This window comes from Podarcis filfolensis (genome assembly GCF_964270895.1).
Source record: "Podarcis filfolensis genome assembly, chromosome: 2".
NCBI lineage: Eukaryota > Metazoa > Chordata > Lepidosauria > Squamata > Lacertidae > Podarcis > Podarcis filfolensis.
In genome coordinates this window covers 51,808,341-51,827,831 of record NC_139605.1, presented here as the reverse complement: position 1 = coordinate 51,827,831, position 19,491 = coordinate 51,808,341, and the positions used below count along the sequence as shown (strand labels likewise).

At 45.2% G+C, this 19,491-nt stretch overlaps 2 protein-coding genes and 1 long non-coding RNA gene across 6 annotated transcripts in view; 1 reads left to right on the top strand and 2 right to left on the bottom strand.

Moving 5' to 3' along the window:
- The first annotated feature begins 277 nt into the window (after positions 1 to 277).
- Positions 278 to 3,991, top strand: RBM15B (RNA binding motif protein 15B). Its single transcript, XM_083603298.1, has one exon. It carries the CDS (start codon positions 374 to 376, stop codon positions 3,149 to 3,151), a length of 2,778 nt encoding a protein of 925 aa, XP_083459424.1. The 5' UTR covers positions 278 to 373; the 3' UTR covers positions 3,152 to 3,991.
- A 2,943-nt stretch (positions 3,992 to 6,934) lies between these two features.
- Positions 6,935 to 19,491, bottom strand: part of DCAF1 (DDB1 and CUL4 associated factor 1) — a 56,113-nt gene continuing 43,556 nt past the window's right edge. For 2 of the 4 annotated variants that reach the window (XM_083603241.1, XM_083603240.1), the window contains exons 23-24: positions 13,692 to 13,944; positions 6,935 to 7,909 (exon numbers count right to left, since the gene is read on the bottom strand). In XM_083603241.1, coding sequence (XP_083459367.1) covers positions 7,851 to 7,909; positions 13,692 to 13,944 — 312 coding nt within the window. In that variant the 3' untranslated portion in view covers positions 6,935 to 7,850. Of the gene's footprint in view, positions 7,910 to 11,461; positions 11,644 to 13,691; positions 13,945 to 19,491 lie in introns of those variants that run through there. The other 2 variants (XM_083603239.1, XM_083603238.1) reach the window with 1 other exon arrangement.
- LOC310757907 lies at positions 15,526 to 18,812 on the bottom strand. The gene is made up of 2 exons (XR_014545562.1): positions 17,972 to 18,812; positions 15,526 to 17,722 (listed from the first exon to the last, which is right to left on the bottom strand). It is a non-coding gene; the product is annotated as an uncharacterized lncRNA (long non-coding RNA).

Below are 19,491 nucleotides of genomic sequence, written 5' to 3'. Positions count from 1 at the left end.
AGAGGAAGGGGGAAAGCGCTGTCCTTCCTGCTCTCACTTGCTATGCACTTTCTACTCCTCCCTCAGGCTGAGGGGCAGGTAAGTGCCGTGGAGGCGGGAAAGGCGGCCGGGAACACGGAGGGGCTTTGCCCCTCGCCTCCCCGTCCTCTGGCGGGCGCGAGCAGGAGGGGCTTTCGGGCGGCGGCCGCGGCGTCCAGCCGGAGCCATTACGGACGCGGCCCGTCGCTCGGCTGGCTCGGGGCGGGGTCGCGGGCTGATGACGTCGTCGGCGCGCACGGCGCGGCAACTGGGCAGAGCCGCCTTCGCTCGTTCCCTTTTGTCCAAGATGGCAGCTGCCGCCAGAGGCGCCTCCTGAATCGCGGGCCCCGGAGCCATGAAGCGGGCGAGCGAGCGGGATTCCAGCCCGGCGGGGTCCGGGGGGACGCGGGGCGCCTCCTCGGCCAAGAGGCCCCGCGAGCGGGAGCGCGAGAGCAGCGGCGCCAGCGGCGGGAGCAGCAGCCGGCGGGGCCCGCACCGGAGCTCGGGCGCCTCCTCGTCGTCGTCGTCCGCCTCCGCCTCCGCCTCGTCGCGCAGCGGCCGGGACAAGTCGGCGGCGGGAAGCTCCAGCTCGCGCAGCCACCGCGGGGAAGAGCGGCCCGGAGGCGGAGGCGACTCCAACCACCGCGGCGCCGCCTCGTCCAGCGCCAGGAGCAGCAGCAGCAGCCAAGCCGCCTCCGCCGCGGCGCCGCCGCCCCCGTCCTCCTCGTCGTCCTCGTCGTCTTCTTCGCGGGCGCTGGGGGCCGCCAAGGCCAAAGTGCCTCTGGCCGCCGTGGTCGCCCCATCTTTGCTTCTGGGCGGGCCTTCGGCGGTGGCCGCGCCGTCGCTGCTTTTGGCGCCGGGGCTCGGACTGACGGCCGGGGTGGGGCTGGCCGGGGATCCCCCCGGCTCCAGCGAGTACAAGACCCTGCTGGTGAGCGGCCTGGGCCCGGCCCTCCCGGACCAGCTTCTGGAGGACGGGCTGTTCCGCCAGTTCCAGAGGTTCGCTAGCGGCGGCGCCAGTGACATTAGCGTCAAGCTCTCCCATACCCCCGAGCTCGGCCGCGTTGCCTATGTCAACTTCAGGCACCCGGCGGACGCCCGAGATGCTCGAAGGCATGCCAGAGCCCGGCAGCTTCTCCTCTACGATCGCCCCCTCAAGGTGGAGCCTGTGTACCTGCGAGGGGGCAGACGAAGCCGCACGCCCCCACCTACCCCGTCCCCTGAACCCATGGCTTTCCTGCCCCCAATCCATGGTGTCTATCCTTATAAACAGAGATCTCTTTCTCCTGTTGCCACCCCTTTGCTGAGAGAGCCCAGACCACGACATGCTGCCGCTGCAGCCTTTGCCTTGGAAGCTGTTGCCTTGGGTCTCTCTCGGGAGCGGGAGAGAGTGCTGGATTACTATGGACTGTACGACGAGCGTGGCCGTCCCTATGGCTATCCCATAGTGGCTGAAGAGGATCTTATGCCGGAGGATGATCAAAGAGCGACTCGTAATCTCTTTATTGGCAATCTGGACCACAGCGTCTCTGAGGTAGAACTGAGGCGTGCCTTTGAAAAATACGGCATCATTGAGGAAGTGGTGATCAAGCGCCCTGCGAGGGGCCAAGGTGGAGCCTATGCCTTTCTAAAGTTCCAGAACCTGGACATGGCACATCGAGCCAAGGTTGCCATGTCTGGCCGGGTTGTTGGCAGGAACCCTATCAAAATTGGCTATGGGAAAGCCAACCCCACAACCCGACTTTGGGTGGGTGGTCTTGGTCCAAGTACTTCGCTAGCTGCCCTTGCTAGGGAATTTGATCGCTTTGGAAGCATTAGGACTATTGACTATGTGAAAGGGGACAGTTTTGCCTACATTCAATATGAAAGTTTAGACGCTGCCCAGGCTGCCTGTGCACAAATGAGGGGCTTCCCTTTGGGTGGGCCAGACAGGAGACTTCGAGTGGATTTTGCCAAAGCTGAGGAGGCACGCTACCCTCAGCAGTATCAGCCTGCACCGCTGCCTGTACCCTATGAATTGCTACCTGAAGGCTACAGCAGGCACAGGAGTCTAGAGCAAGACTTAAGGGTGAGAGACAGGACTCCTCCTCATCTCCTCTACTCAGACCGGGAAAGGGGCTTTTTAGAGGCTGATTGGACCAGCCCTGTCAAAAACGCAGAGCGCAGAAATAATTTGGAGACCTACAGTCAGTCAGCACGCAGCCGAAGTGGAGAACGTTGGGGCAGTGATAGTGACCGAAGCGTGCTCAAACCATGGGAGGAAAGGCGTAAACGCCGTAGCCTTTCCAGTGACCGAGGGAGAACTGCCCATTCGCCCTATGAGGACAGAGGCAGGACAAAACCTGGTGGGCCAGCTTTAGATCGCAGCCCAGAGAGGGCTCGGAAGGAGAACCACACCACAGAGTCTGCCACGGAGAAAGAGCAGAATAACTCCCTGCAGAACAACAGGCATGCTTCAGAGGAGAAGCCGCACCGTGAAACATCTGATCCTCAGCCTAAGAAAAGGGACAGCGAACGCAATCATCGAACTGCTGAGGCTGAATCAAAGACTCATGAAGAGTCCAAATCTGAAACAAAGAAATTAAAAAGCTTATCAGATTATGCCCACACGCTGCAGCTTGCCTGGAATGGGCTACTTGTCCTGAAAAACAGCTGTTTCCCTACATCTATGCACATCCTTGAAGGCGACTTGGGGGTTATCAATGGGCTTCTGAAAGACCACTTGTCTGGTGGAAAGCTCACGCAGCTCAAGATTGCCCAGAGACTTCGGCTTGACCAGCCCAAGCTGGATGAAGTAACTCGACGTATCAAGCAAGGAAGCCCTAATGGCTATGCTGTGCTGCTGGCTACCCAGACTGCTCAAGGAGCAAGCACTGAAGGGGCCGTCCCTGTGGTAGAGCCTGGCTTGCAAAGACGGCTTCTCAGGAATCTGGTCTCTTACTTGAAACAAAAACAGGCTGCTGGGGTGATCAGCCTTCCTGTGGGAGGGGCGAAGGGTAAAGACAGCACAGGCATGCTTTACGCTTTCCCTCCTTGTGAATTCTCTCAGCAGTACCTCCAGTCCGCACTAAGAACATTGGGAAAGTTAGAAGAAGAGCATATGGTGATAGTGATAGTCAAAGACACTGCCTAGTATTTACTCTCTGTCTCCTCTCTTTCCTCCCTCTTTGCTGATTCCATATTTCTTTGTATCTCACACAGCCTGGTTGCTTTTAAGGCCAATTTTTTTGAGCGAGGCTCCAAAAGTCCTCCAAAAAATTCTACAATTTAATTAGTTTCTAATTTTAATACCATTTTAATCCCATTTTGTTTTAATATGTGACACTGTCTGCTGTGTTCTTATTTTTTAAATGTATGGAAAGTTGTCAGTAAAGCCTTGTTCACTGATGGATTTTTAACTTTGTGCAGTGTCCTGGTTTCTGTAGTCTGCCAATGGCTGGTTCCAATAGATAAAGCAAATAACGTATTTCAGACAGTTCTTCCTTTTACTGCTGTTCAACACTATTATACCAGTTTTGTGCTATTTTGATTTCTTTGATAGTTGAAGTCTGCTTGCTTCTTCTCTCTGTGTTTAGGTAGTTAATGCCAGAATTTTTTTTAAAAAGGTGGAAAAGGTAATGGTATCCATTATTGGACCAACCTTTTCTTGGTGGATGAGAGCTTTTGAGATGATTGTAGCCAAAGAACAGCTCTGTGAAGCTTAAATTTTTTAGCAGTCCTCAACTCTTGGTGCAATAAAACATAGGCTGCACCATGGGTGCACCCCCCCCCAACTCCTCTGTTAACTGTGTTTCCTGTTGGATTGATTATATTGTAGATTCAAAGCTACTCTTAGATTTTCTGTTCAGTACTAACTATTGGCTACTCAGGAAGACAAATAACCAGGCAGTTGAGTAGGATCTGATAACAAAATCTAAATGATTATGTTCATCAGCTCCAGTGGCAAAAATAAACGATAAAAACTTGACCAAGTTGCCTGCTTATAGCATGTGTCCTATATTGCAGTTATATACAGTTCTGCTTGTTATATACAGTAGGTTAGGCAGGTGGATGCACTGCTTTTTAGGACAAGGTGGGCAAATTCTGTCCGACCTATTATTTGAGCACTCATCTTCTGGCATTGCTCTGGGATTAATTAGCACAGAGAATGAGGAGATCCTCCTTCTATGAGGTCCACCTCCCTAGGTAGCATTTCTTTTGGTCATAACCATTTTGGTACAGAAAATGGCACTCAGGGATGGAGAACCCAGGCCCTCCAGATGTTGTTGAACTGCAGCTCCCCTCATTCTTAACTGCTGACTGTGGTGGCTGGGGCTGATGGAGAGCCACCAGTTCCCCAGCCCTGACATACCTGGTGGTGTGTAGCAAATACACACACACTTTCTCACATGAGCAGAACATTGCAATTAGCAGTGTGTCCACACACATGCAGCAGGCCAGAGTTGTCACAGGGGATGTACATAGGAAAGCTGCTTTATGTGAAGTGATATCGGGTAAAAAGGAGAAAGCATGAACTGTAAGAGATAGTCTAAGGAGGTGTGCGTGTATGCTGCGGTAAGAGTTTACGCCACATTCTGCACCAGGGTATGCCCACTTGTGTCTAAAATATGCAATTAATAAATAGATGTATGTATGCACACTCACTTAGCTTGCATAATTCTCTTTCCGAGAGCTTGCTTTTCAAGGAATGTGGAATGTTTTGAAATAATGGACAGGGAGGATGATAGAAAGGTTTGAAGACAAGTAAGCTTGACAAGGTTACAGTGTAGCATCCCATATAGTGTAGTATCCCATTCTGGATTGACATGAAGTGTACGGGGTGCTGATCCTCTTAACTGCTATGACCCTACACAGCCCCATCCATGGTTGCAGCACTGTCCAGACCAAGGTCATAAATACGGAGACTTCGCCATTCTCTGCTTCTCTATCCTCCAACTATTACCAGTTCTCTTGTGCAGTGAAATTATGGAAGCAGAGACTACACTAATGATTAGCAAATTATTATTTCTAAGCCAGCCATGTGGTGGTTAAAACATTTTTTAGGATGTGTATTAAAGCATCCAAGAGAGGTAAGTTGTCAACGAATACAATTTTTAAATTTTGCCTCTGAAAGGTTACCTGCAAGTAATACCAGCTTGTGATTTAGAGGTTGGTCTTGTGTGAACTTCCACCCCATTTCATTTGTTAGTGTTAGTTCTTTATTCTTTTTAACCACATTGTGAGTTGTTAAAATACAATTTTCCAGTAGTCTCACTAACCAAGTAACCAACATGATTAGAGCAAACTTGCTCTTGCACAGCAAACGATGCTAGTAAATGTTGTTTAATGGTAGCCTTCTGTCCACTCTACTGGAAAAAGGGAACACCCGGGTATACTGAGCAGAATAAGTCCCATTTATGTATGCAATTTTTGTCTACTATTGGTTAAAAATCACAAGGGGTCCAGAAAACAGTTCTGAACAGCTCTAAGATAGATGTATGTGAACCTCTGGCTCTCAAGATGTTGCTAGACCACAACTCACCAGCCTCAGCCAACCTGGCTAATGGCCAGTCATCCTTCAGCAACTTTCAGAAGGCCAAAGGTTCTCCATATCCGCTCCAAAATGTTTAAATAGATGGATTTTGTTTGTGTGCTTCTAAATCTCTCTTCAAAAAAGTAGTCAACGTGTGATACAGTAAAATTAAGATTATATATAGAGTGAGTGAGAGAGGCAAAAACATTTTCTAGATTCTGAAGAATATTCACTTCGCAAATATCGTAATATATTTTTGTTTCTAAACTTCTCAAATAAATGAAAAACACATTTTAACCAGGTGGTAGGAAGAAACAGAAAAAGATGGGACCGTTGTTCTGATACAAGCAAATGGAAGTCTAAATGCAGAATCGCTAGTCCCATGAAACACAAGCATAGCCAAAAGAGAGTAGTGGTGAGGGTATGATTCCGTTGCAGTTTTATCAAGCACTGACCTTAAGACCATTGCTAACATTATTACTTCATCCTTTACCACCACCTATGTGGTCTAATTTTTATTTCTAAGGCCCGCAATGCAGTAAGTCAATCTGCTCAGTTATAAATGGAGTGGAACCACAGGAAGAAAGGATAGAAGGTAGTTAAATCCATTTCCATGACTGGGTTGCAAGCAGGGCTTTCTAATAAATGCAACCATCCCAGTGACTATTGTACTCCAATTGCTGGGAGAGGGTGAATGGCAAACCCAAGGCTGGTCCAGCAGATGTTTTGCATCCTGCAGTGCTCCCCATTACAAATAGGTTCATGACAGGCAATACCAGAAGTTAGTAACCTCTAAATTCCCTTGTAGCATCCAACCTCTGGGCTTAAAGGTGCACTTCACCAAAATAAAGTTGCATATATATCTGCTGCTAGTATTGCAGCTATTTGTTTAAACTGGGTGTGGGGAACCTTTGGGCTTCCAGCAGCTGCTGCTGCGGAGATATAACTCCCATCACCCCTGCACATTGGGCCAAGCTGGGACTGATGGGATTTGTAGTTCAGTAACATCTGGACGGCCAAAGGTTCCCCTCACCTGAGTTAGAGAGGAGAAGCAACTCAACTTCATATGAAAATAGGTATTCTCTTTCCCTTCCCAGGGATGCAATCCATCATTGCATGATAATATAGGAATCAGAACCCAGAACAACTGTGGGATACCTCTCACATGATTTCACTGAACATGATCCTCCTGGGATAAGCGTATGGAGCGCTGTTCTTAAAAATCTTGTGTGAATAGTACTGATAGCATCACACTCTTGAATGTCCAGATACATTCATGCACGTGAAGTCACAGTTCTTCTATGAATAACCCTGCCTTGGTCATGCATTCTGGTGCAAAGTAGCACTGAAGGCAGCTTGAGGAGCCAGCAAAGGCAATGAATGTATACTACAGCAGCTCAGAGCTACAAACAGACAGGACTTGGATTTTATTTATTTTTTTAATAAATACAATTTACATTAAAGAAAAAAAAGGCCTTCGATTTGTAGTTTTCACACAAGGGCAGAAGGGAAAGGGGGAAAAAAATAAAATTTTAAAATTCCAAACACAAAAATATGTAGGAAGGGGGTGAGGCGAGGAGCTTGTAAACTAGAGTCCTTCATCTCCAGCAATGGCAGATTCTGAGCAAGACAGAACGGGATCTCTAGTCTTCTGCCATGGCTACTATAGCAGGAACTCGCAGGGCTTTTGTCAGGAGTCATCAGACAAAAAAAAAAAAAAAAACCCCGAACATTTCACAGCAGGTAGCAACACATCCATTAAAAAATTATGTTCAAAATAAAAATCACCTACAGCTTTTACAATCCATGATTCAATCCCACCCTGCCTGCCACGCTTTTCAGTAAAAATGCCCTTTTTAAACTTATTTATCCCCCAGAAACTTGTCATCGTGACTAAACATTAGAAGATTACAAATCCATACCCTCTTTATAATACCTGCCTGTTTTGTTTTTTATCCTTTTTTTTGTTTCATATAAAACTATTTCTGTTCTTTAGGAAAGAACTTTATACAAAGAAAATATATTGTGAAATATCTTCGGAACTCCCCGTGGAGAGGAGAGTCATGTCTCAGCCTCAAAACCAAAAATAAAAAGGCAGAGAAAAATAAGGTCAAGCTCCTGGGTCTCTTGGTAGGAAGGTTCCAGATGTGTCAGGAGCCTGCATCTGTCCACTGCAAGGTCAGAAGGGCTAGAGTTCTTTAGATGGGTCTCCCAAGAATTAGGATATGAGCGGCTGCTCAGTATCACCTCCTGGATTTGGCCTCCTGGCTTCCGAGAACGGAGCTTTCCTGCTGCCAACATCCTGTGGGGTGGCCACTCCTCACTCATTCAGAGATAAGATTATGTCATCTTCCAAATCCAAATTATCTGAGCTGTCAGCTGGAAAGGGGACAAATGGGTTATTTGAGCAATGCAAAGTCTGATATGTCAAAAAGACACCAAAGCAGGGTAACTTGTTCCAAGTCAAATACAAAAGACCATACACAGGCACCCTTTTGAGTGGTATGCCATCTAGAAACCATAAACAATGTGCAAAACAGGACTGTTTCACCACAAGCCAAGGCACAGCTCCTCATTATAAAGAGAATACTTACCACCAGAGTGAGATGCCTTCAGGAATTACTGAAAACACTCTAGAGAATCAGTATGTAGCTCCAAAATCCTCTGTAGTGGGAGTAAAAGATGCAACGGGCACTAAAACAAGGTGAGTTTCCAGAGACACAGAAAGGGTACAATATATTGTTCCTAAGTTGAAGCGTATACTAAGTATTTAGGGAGAAAGGCAAGGACAGGATTTAACTGACCAACGCAACCAGAGGAGAATGACTACCAAGGAGAGTCAATTTAGACAAGCAGTTGCCACCTTACAATCCGCTGTCCTTCACATCCACAAACACAGCTGAAGTAACTGCTTATTTCTATTATATCTTAAAAAGAAACTTTTTGGACTGTTTTTAAATACAATGGAAGTTTTAAAGACTTTCCAAACAAGGGAGAGTTCCAGGTAGGTAGCCGTGTTGGTCTGCCGTAGTCGAAACAAAATAAAAAAATTCCTTCCAGTAGCACCTTAGAGACCAACTAATTTTGTTATTGGTATGAGCTTTTGTGTGCATGCACACTTCTTCAGATACACTGAAACAGAAGTCACCAGACCCTTATATATAGTGAGAGGGTGGGGAGGGTCAACAGGTTTACCACACCTATCAGCCAATCACCCATTCCCACCACCCTTCTGAGTAATACCCCTCCCCACCCTCTCAACTTAGTTGGTCTCTAAGGTGCTACTGGAAGGAATTTTTTTATTTTGTTTCAAACAAGGGAGACGAATGAATGAGCTTGGGGGCTTTATGTTTTGTACAACTCTGCTCCTGTGCACCCCTTTTTTTGCACAAACAGAAGGTGGGCGGAATCAGCACAAGTGGCCCAGCTCAAAACAGAAGAGAGTACCTCTTTTCTTGAGCGACTTTCCTCACCCAGCATATAGTAAATATAAGGTAAACCAGCCACAAGGGAAGCGGCTGTTGGGATACAGTAAAGTCTACCAGAGGGCAACTGGGTGACGTGAATTATGTGCATTATTTGTGTTAATACTGTCTCCAAAATAGTACTTGCTTCTTGGTAAGTTGATTGGTACCACACCACAGCTCAAGGGACAGGGGGAAAAACACTCAGTGATCATTCAGGTGGCCTGTTTCCCTAACTCTTGTAGAAAATCTGTCTAGGATATGGAAGAGTTGTCTTCATCAGCAGGATCCACTGAAACAACTCTGAAGAAACGCAAGCACATTCACAAGCAATTCCTAACCCCTAGTTTTCCTAACGGAGTCCTTGATGAGATTTTCAAGGACACACTTTCTTGAAATCAACAAAAACCACCTCCTGCCAGAATACCAGCAGAAAAAAGACCAGGCAGGTCTTTTTCAGGGTATGTGGGGTGGATATTGGCTGACAGTGCTCTTCAGAGGGAACTCTGCAAAGGTATATTTGAAAGTAGCAGTTCAGGAATCTGGTACAATAATGAAGTATGCGCCATTGTCTACATGAGATGATGCCCCTGGGATTTGAGCATCGGTGAAAAGAAGAATGTTTTTGCAAGGCAGATAGAAAGACACTAACTCTGAGAAGGAGGTACCAATAAAGCACACATGGGAACACACAAACACACACACCAGATTTACACACTTTTTTTTTTTTTAAAGGAAAAGCCTCGTTTTAATGTTATGGTTGGAATGGCTGTGGATGGGGTCCATCTGAGCTTCTCTTTCATCTCTATTCCTTTGAATGTGAGCGTATAACTCCTTTGTGGACCATTAATCCCTAGTTCCATCCCATGCAGGTTTATTGGACTCCTTTCCCTCTCTCCACTAGTTTTTCCATGTAACGGTTATAGCTCTAAGTAATCATTTTTAAATCAAAGTCTAAATATCCTTTACATTCTTACCTAGCCGAAAGCCCCACTAAACTCAACTAGATTTTTTCCCTGAGTACATATTGATAAAATTGCACTGTGAATGTGTTTGCAGCTTACATGATCTGCACTTTCAAGATCCAATGACAAACTTTTATAATCCAGTATTTTCCTTCATCTGAATAATGAATGCAATGTATTGTTATTTTTCTCTCTGTCATACTCTCTCCCTCTCTTCCATTCCACCCAACTAATCAAATCCGCACATAAACAGTTACTGATAGGGCATGTGTGAAATGGACTTAAAACCAGCTCACAGCTAATGCTGCATAAAAGTCATCAAAATGAGGACTAGAAACAGCAAACACAGTTTAGCTGGCTAGTGCGCCCTCATAAAAGACAACCAGGCTGCAAACCAATCCCAAGGAAAAAGATTGGATGCATTTTTGCTAAAGGAAGATGATGTCTGACCTGTGAATACATCCTCACTTGAGGGTGATAATAGATGAATAAAAAAGGTAAAGGGACCCCTGACCATTAGGTCCAGTCATGACCGACTCTGGGATTGCGGCGCTCATCTCACTTTACTGGCCTAGGGAGCCGACGTACAGCTTCCGGGTCATGTGGCCAGCATGACTAAGCCGCTTCTGGCGAACCAGAGCAGCACACGGAAATGCCGTTTACCTTCCCGCCAGAGCGGTACCTATTTATCTATTTGCAATTTTGACGTGCTTTCGAACTGCTAGATTGGCAGGAGCAGGGACCGAGCAACGGGAGCTCACCCCGTCGCAGGGATTCGAACCGCCGACCTTCTGATCAGGAAGTCCTAGGCTCTGTGGTTTAACCCACAGCGCCACCCACGTCCCAATAGATGAATAGGAGCACTTAAATTCCTTTAAACGTTCAGCAACCAAGTGGCATCTGATGAAGTGAGCATTCTAGCATGTGTCATCTGCTTACTATGCAGAATACATACTTATCCTCCTGAAGTGTAAACATGCCAATCTATTCCTGCATGCTATCAGTGCCTGCCCTCTGCTTCCACACACTCCTCCCAAAATGCCCCACCAATGCCACATTCCCCCCCTTCTTGCAAATGCATCCTCCACCACCACCTCCCATGTTTTTCGTGATGCTTCACACTAAAAAGTCCCCAGAAGAGCAATGTCAGCCAAATACTTATTTTGCACGACAGATGCTAGACAGAAGTAACTGGGAGGACCTGTGATATGGAACAAGCAGCTCCACAGAGCCACATATTCTGCATGAGAACAGAGACAACAGGAAGGTGGAGCTGTTTATTTGTGTTTGCATATTGTGAGACTTTGGAAGGAAGCTGCCTAGATGTGAGAAGAGGCAGGGAAACCATGCAATGAAATTATTAAAAAATAAATACTCTCAGTAATGCTCCCTTCTGGCATCACTAGCTTCTGCTGGAATGCACAGGCTATTTTTTCAGCTGCAATCCAGAACCCTCTAATGGGCTTATTTCCCCCAGTAATGCACAACAATTGCACAGCATCTTTTTAGATACAATCCATCTTTTTAATTAGAGCTCTGCAACATGTCCTGGTGGGATGTGGACAAAATACCTACCACCATTAAGAACATAGAGGACTGACAAATATACAAGAAAATCGCTGGAGACCTGACAGGGTGCTTGCCCCCAGGTTCATGTGCCTGATTGCAGAGAAGCAGGGCGGCACTACAACAAAACAAGAGAAGAGCACACATGAGTCTGCTAGCAAAAGCATTTTAGCTCAGGATGAACGGAAACGGGACCAGACTGGGACAGAGGGTTGTCTTCTCAAACAGTCCCAGCAACACGTCACCTTCCAGGCATCCGATGTCCTGCCTCTGCTGAAATTAACAGCAAAGGTTCCAGCGATTGCACTGAAGGGAAGCCTCTCCCCACCCCACACCCATAGCTTGCCCCCACCAAGACTACCTTAAATTTCCAAGATTACACACACAAGCACACCAGTTGTGAAAATTAAGAATTTTGCTCCAATATAAATGATCAACTTTCTTGCTGTGACATAATGCACAAAGTGCCTCTGAGAATGAGCAGACTGAATTTCCCTCAGAACTGAGGAACTGCTGCCTGCAATGAGAAACATGCAATCAAAGGGCAGGAAGGAGGATTCTAGGGCACGTGACACAGCTTCCAGGAAGCCTGATCACCTTCTCTCACTGTCTATGTCTATCAATTTCTTCCCTTTTCCCCCTCCCACCCTCTTTTTAAAGCACGGTTGCATCTTCTTTCTATACAAAAGAAGCACACTATCCCTGCAGTGTAGAAGTCCACCACTCCACCACCACCCATGTCCTCAGCACACACATGAAAAGGCATCTAACTCCCTTCCTTCAGATGCCCATGCCCACCGTGTACTTAATTTTTGTCTCACTTTACCAGCGTTAAATCCCAGAATACAGGATGTAATAATAAATAAACCACCTCTGAGCATGTGCTGAATGCCTACCCACTTCACTGAGCAACAGTTATCTGTCCCCTTAACAGACAGACACAAGCAACCGTGAGGATTTGGGGAGGGGGGCTGCTTTCAGGTCATTAGCATGGCTCCCCTGTAAGATTAATCCCTCTTGCCACCGTTCCATACAGATGGAACAAAGTTTGTTCTCCAAGCACAAACTATCCAATCCAATACTTTCTTCTCACACACCTGCTCCTGACTGACACTTTCCAAATAACCCTATTTCCCTCTACTTTCAAGCTCCATCCCTTGCACCTCTCAATCCCCATCCCTTTTTGATCTTCAAGAAAATATTTTTAGAGAGAAAGAGCTGCAGTAGGTCAGCTGGGCTGGAGACATCATTTGAAACAGGAGATCCAAAAAGATTGGGGGGGGGGAGATAGAAGGGGGCAGTATGGGGCGGATGCAGCAACTTCAAACACAGGACGGTCAGGCAGCAACACAACTTGCTGGCTCATGCTGCTTTCAAGCCTCTGGGAACTTCTGTGTAGCTGCATGCTTAATTTTACAAAGCCAGTGACAGGCAGGCTAAAGGAAGGTAGCGTTGGCTATATTTGACTTGCTTCTGCCGTGCTGCGTGGAGTATTGATTGGGGGATTACTGCAGCTTGAGCCTGTGGCATGTTTACATGGAAATAAGTCCCACTAACTGACAACTACACACTATTGGAAAAACTATGCCCCAGGCTCTCCCACAGCTCCATTGCTAGAGCATCTCAGCAATTCTCATTCACCAACGATTTACAGTTGATACTCTCAGGAAAGGAAAGGGAAACATCACAATTACATGGCAAACCTGGTTACTGCGGGATCACCAACAAATACGTAAAGTGTGAGCCACATCCACACCACACATCTTCAAACAGCCACTTGCAGGTGCCTGGGAACCTGGACTGGGTTCCAGTTTAGTAGCATAGGTAAAAAAATTTAAGGTACATGTACGCTACAAACATCATGCTGTCAAGTAACAACCTGTATGCACAGCTATCAGGCTTCTCACATGAGCGAAGTTGTTGTCCTATGAGAGTTAGCTAAAATTAATTCAGGAATCTGGGACCAAGGAATCTGACCTGCACACTAGGCAGTGCAGTGCTTACACTACCTTTAACCTGTAGCACCTTAGAGACCAACTAAGTTTGTTCTGTGTATATGCTTTCGTGTGCATGCACACTTCCTCAGATTGGTATCTTTGGTCTGCCCTGGACCTTTTAACCCTTTGGAATCCCCCAAAGAGTTAATTTCTCCCTATGTATACTTACTATCCCCGAGGATCAGCTCAACTTCCTCATCAGCGTCAGAGTCTTCATCCTCTCCTTCATCTCCCTCTTCAAGCAGGTTGGCCAGCTCCTCATCGTCAGAAGGCGAGAAGTCGTTTTCTCCATCCTCTCCCGCATTCTCGTTGTTTTCCTCTTCCTCCAGATCAGCCTCTAGAAGCTGGTCAGTGTCCAGCTCGTCAAGGTCATCTGTGTCATCCTCATCCTCGTCGTCATCTTCTTCCTGTTCCTCCTCCTCCTGAAGAGATATCAAGAAAACCCATTAGAATAAACAAAAACTGAACGGGCTGAAAGCAACGTTAACAGAGATACATGTGCTGCCATTGGCTCCTCCTGAACAACAGCCCTCTTCAGGTTTTTTTTTTAATGTATTTTTATTGTTACGCGAGCAAAAGGTTATTAGCTAGCACCACATGGCCTTTGTATGTGCTTCTCAATTCAACAGAAGCCTGACTACCTTGAACTAGTCTGTACAGTATTTTAAAAGCTGTTATTTGCAACACAGCAAAAGACAACACAGAACAGGTTATTTGGCAAAGAACATAAGGAGCTTAATCTGGTTTTGCCCTACATAACATAAATCACATTCAAGGTGAAACAATGAGGAGAGAGAGGTTTTGTGAATTAGAGGGTGATCCTGAGTGTGGGTTTTGTCGTTGTCGATCTCCGTTATGTCCTAATGAGGAAAATAACCGTACTAGAGACAGGCACTGATAAATTTCTTATGCTTTCCACACATGGCTAGTTCCCACTGATGAGAAGAAAAGACAATACACATAAACTGAATGCCACCTGTTTGCCAAGATTAATTGCTAATGGAGATAAGGGTTCCTAGAACTAAGTTCCCAATGCCACTTCTTCTCGACAAGATCATCAGGACTTGTTAGAATATAGTAGGCCCGTAACGTACATTCTGGGTGGTCCACGTGCAAAGGCAACATTGTGCAAAGTCAGAATGACACCCAGAACCACCCCTGCCATTTGAAATCTCTCAAGATCAGGGCCATCCAAGATCTCATGAGACGGCCCCACAAAATTTCACTGGAGCACCCCAGAGGCCTTGTGCGACCATCCCACAACCCTGGAAGCAAAGCTTGAAAAACTGTTTCTGAAAGGTTGTTTCAGATGGCCTTGTGAGATCTAACGAGAGCCTCCAGAGCCCAGGAAGCAAGGGTCTCCTGCTTGCTTGCTTTGTCTGCAATCCACCTGAAGCTGCAATCACCTAAGAAAAATAAGCGTTAGTTGCTGGCTATTGTAATTAAAAGATTCACACCTGAAGTTTCATTTCACCCTGTTCAGCATGCACCTTCTTCAAGACTGCATACAGACACACGGACAAAGCTGAAGTGACAGGTATTATGCACTCCAAAACTCATATTCTAAGCACAATCCAGTAACGTACAATCAATGACTGCAAATAGTGATTATTAGTTCTTTAAGTTTTATTTTTGGCATATATTCAAATCTCACAAGCCTTCAACAAATGCGCACTAGAATCATAGAACTGTAGAGTTGGAAGGGACCCCAGGGGTCATCTAGTCCAACCCCCGGCAATGCAGGAATCTCAGCTAAAGCATCCGTGTCAGATGGCCACCCAACCTCTGCTTAGAAACCTCCAAGGAAGGAGAGTCCACAAACTCCTGAGGGAGACCGTTCCAATGTTGAACAGCTCTGACAATCAGAAAGTTCTTCCTGATGTTACAAGGAAGGAGATTCCGATTGAACAAGCTTACAAGTTTCTCAGTGAAACACACCCTTGTTTGGTCAAGAATATGCCAGGCACCCTCTGTGGAAGAACATCTGGCCAAGTCTTTTTCAGCAGCTTGCAGAGAAACAGGGTTGAGTCAAGGACCTCCCATTCAGTAATATTGCATCCTGAATCCTCAAGAACAAGAATCAGGAATGTATTTGTAAAGAAAAGCATATCTCAGGTGATGAAAAGAAAGCAGATCTCCCCATACTATTATATTCCTATACTTTGTTTCCATACAACTGACCATCTCACAAGGCAAAAAGCAGCATGTCCTAATCACAAAATTATTAACCAATGGGAACACCTCAGACTAGAAATGCATCCCAACAACACTGGTTGGTAGGAGAAAATGTTTTAGAATCCATGTCTTGGAATAGGAGAGGGATGCCTCTTTGGAGAGAAACTTATCTTCCTAGGCCTACATGTAAACCACAAGTTTCACCGTACAAATAAAAATCTGGCTTTTGATCAATAGGCAAAAAATAACACTTAGTAGTTGTATAGTACTACATCTCCCAAGCACTCCCAAACACCTCCTGCACAATACATCTGAATAAGAAGTCTTCATAGTTCCTTTACGTTTCTTCTACACCCTATAGCAGCATAGAGTTGGATCCAGACATAGAGTAAACCCACTGAAATCAATGAAACTTGTTTGTAAAATATACCTTTTTAAGTCTCACTGGTTTTAACAAGTCTACTATGTATGACTAACTCTGCATTCAACCCATAGTATGTACATAAAGTCACCTTGCGAGAGTTTCTCTAGTCAAACAGCTCCTGAAAAATACCAAGTTTCAGGAAAATCAATTCCCTTTCTACCATGACCTCTTCCTTTATCCTAATTTATGTTTCCCTCCATTAACTGGGGCTTAAAATTATTCTGTAATACTGAGTCTATATTCCTTCTATAGCTTAACTGTTCTCTGCTACAGAAAAGCTAAACTATTTTTATGAGAATGTGACTCTTATTTTATAAAGCATCATTTTCCACCCTTTTGGTCTCTTGAGAACTCTAGTGAAGACACAAAATTCTTAACAGCAGATGGAACATACAACAACGGAACAGAGGTTCCTCAACACATTTGACCACAATTTCACCTGGCTTCATTTGTGGTCTACATTAGGTAAGCCCACACAAACAATAATTCTCTCACATGCAGTCTTGTGCAAATGGAGACCTAGCCTGTTAGTGCCGAGTGTGCCTGGGCCCATCGATATTGAATTTACTTCTTCTGACTTCTTTTGCTGTAAGAGACTAATACAGCTACTCTTCTGGAATTGCATTTTCAGCTGCTGGTGCTTCTAACAAATAATGCCATGCCCAACATTTCTGGAGCCCTGGAGCCAACACAATGTTCACCAAAGCACAAAAGCCCTGAGATAAGAATATTTTGGTCCCTATTTGACAAAGGATATATTGTGTATTATTATGGGTACAGTAGCCTGAATAAAATATGGTATAGGGCTTATATTTAATTTTATTCCTACCCATTTAGGATAATTTTTGTCACTTCCGAATTTAAGTTCTTTAATTAAGGGATGCAATAAGATCCCCCTTTCAATAAGTATCATATATTGGGTGAGAAGAGATAACATATGCTGGCCAGTGCATGATGAAGTACGGGTGCCTCTCACACAAAGAAGCCTAGGTGAGCCACAGGCTTATGCATGTTATCTCCCCATCCTCCCCCACTTAACATTTGGCCTCAGGTTCAGAAGAGACAAAAGCTTTTGCTTCTACTTTCAGTGAATGGCCATTAAATGTTATGTCCAAACCTCAACAAATTGTGATTGGTCTTAGCTAGAGTTTCCTGAAACAAATCGAATCCAAACCTTGTGTTTCAATAAACCATAGTTATGATCAACTACAGGCTAGGATTCAAACATAACAGTAAACCTTCGTTCCTCAACCATCAGTTCCCAGTTGTTGGAGTATAACCTCTACCTCCTCAGCCACTATGGTCAAGGGTGAGGGATGATGGAAGCTGCAGTCCAACATTAGGGAACCCAAAGTTGGGGAATACCGTGGTTAACTGAAAACAGAACTGAAAGCTTCCAATCGCCTTGCAACCATGCTGGAGGAAGAGAGGTGAGAGAGGGAGCACGTAAGCCCAAAGTTTATGAACATAACTGTAAACCATGATTTACTGCTACATCCAAACCATCTGTAGCCAGTAAAACCAATTATTCTGTTTTTACAGACATACACAACTATACATACGCATCTGTGTGTACCAGCCTATATATGGTACAGTGGTACCTCGCAAGACGAAATTAATTCGTTCTGCGAGTTTTTTCGTCTTGCGAATTTTTCATCTTGCGAAGCACGGATTCCCTGGGTATTAACGGTTTTAAGAAAAAGGAAACAAACTTGCAAGACGTTTTCGTCTTGCGAAGCAAGCCCATAGGGAAATTCGTCTTGCGAAGCAACTCAAAAAACGAAAAACTCTTTCGTCTTGCGAGTTTTTCGTCTTACGAGGCATTCGTCTTGTGAGGTACCACTGTATACATAAAATATAAATGGAGTTCCTTCATAGAATGTGTTTTTACTATTATGTCATACGTTCCAATCTGCAATAAATGAATTCAATTTCATATGAAGTTTGTTATCCTTCATTTAATCACAATGTATGTTCAACTTAATGGCTGCCCTAAAAGGTGAGGCTGCCCTAAAAGGTGAGGTGGAAATGTATTAAATAAAACTATGCCCTCTCTGAATAGTCTTACTGCTTTTCCAGTACTAAAGAGGAAACATTATTGTTACTTTCCTTCCTGTGTCTTTCCCAAACCTTATTGTGGAGGCATGAATACCCAGGAAAAAAATGGGGATGGGTGGGGGAGAGAAACAGTTCCTCTCCCCCCAAGCCTTCACAACTCTACCTTATCCCTAATCCTTTCCTCACCCCACACCAAGTTTGAGTTCATTTGCTTCTTTGATCATTACAGAATGTGCTCCAGACAGAAATATTTCAGTGACTTTTTTTTAAAAAAAACCTTTAGCTTTCAAAATCCAAGTACAGTCATACCTCATGTTCCGTTTGCTTCATGTTACGTTCTTTCAGGTTACGTCCCGCGGCGACCCGGAAGTTCCGGAAAGGGTTACTTCCAGGTTTCGCCGCTCACGCATGCGCAGAAGCACAAAATGACGTCATGCGCAGAAGTGGCGAGTTGCAACCCGCGCATGCGTAGATGCGCCGCTGCGGGTTGCGCTCTTTTCATGTTTCGAACGGGCCTCCGGAACAGATCCCATTCACAACCAGAGGTACCACTTTATACATGCAAATTCCTCATGGGTCATTGAAAGCAAGACGCAGAACTGACTAAGCATATTAGTACACATTAAGTAAGATTCTTACCATAGGCTTCTATGCAGACCCAGAAGACATGGATAGATGGGACACACGCAACACAGCAAACAATTTGTCATAGGTGCCAAATTGGGGTGAAGAGATAAAACACAGTTATTGCCATTCTACAGCTTTAGCCAGTTAAAACAGTAACCACTTATCTACCATAAGTTGCAAAAGTTGTTTCGATATGTAACACACGTTTTGCCTTTATTTTAGGCAGCAAATTCAGGGAGTGACCCTTAGCCCAAAGGCAGAGTGTGCCTGTTGTGCCTGGAGAAGGTTCAGTCCCAGGCAGTATCTCCAGTTAGAAGGACCAGGTAGCAGCAGGCAAGGTAATATCCTGATATCCTGGAGAGTGACTGACAGACAACCTGTACAGACTGCACTGAGCTATACAGACAAATAGCTTCATCTGATATAGGACAGCATCTGATGCTCCCAGACAAGGCAAACTTAAGGCCAACCTTTTATCCCCCCCCTCTAAAAAAACCACACACTCATAATTCATAAATTAATCCTAAACCAATTACATTTTTCAAAAGTCCTACACTACTAGCTTCACTTCTGTTAAATGTGTCAGGCATGCCTTTATACTGAAACTCTGTTACGGGATAAATCTGTTCAGTTTTTTAAAGTAATAGTTAATTGTGTGTACAAAGTGATCCACAGTGAGCTAGTC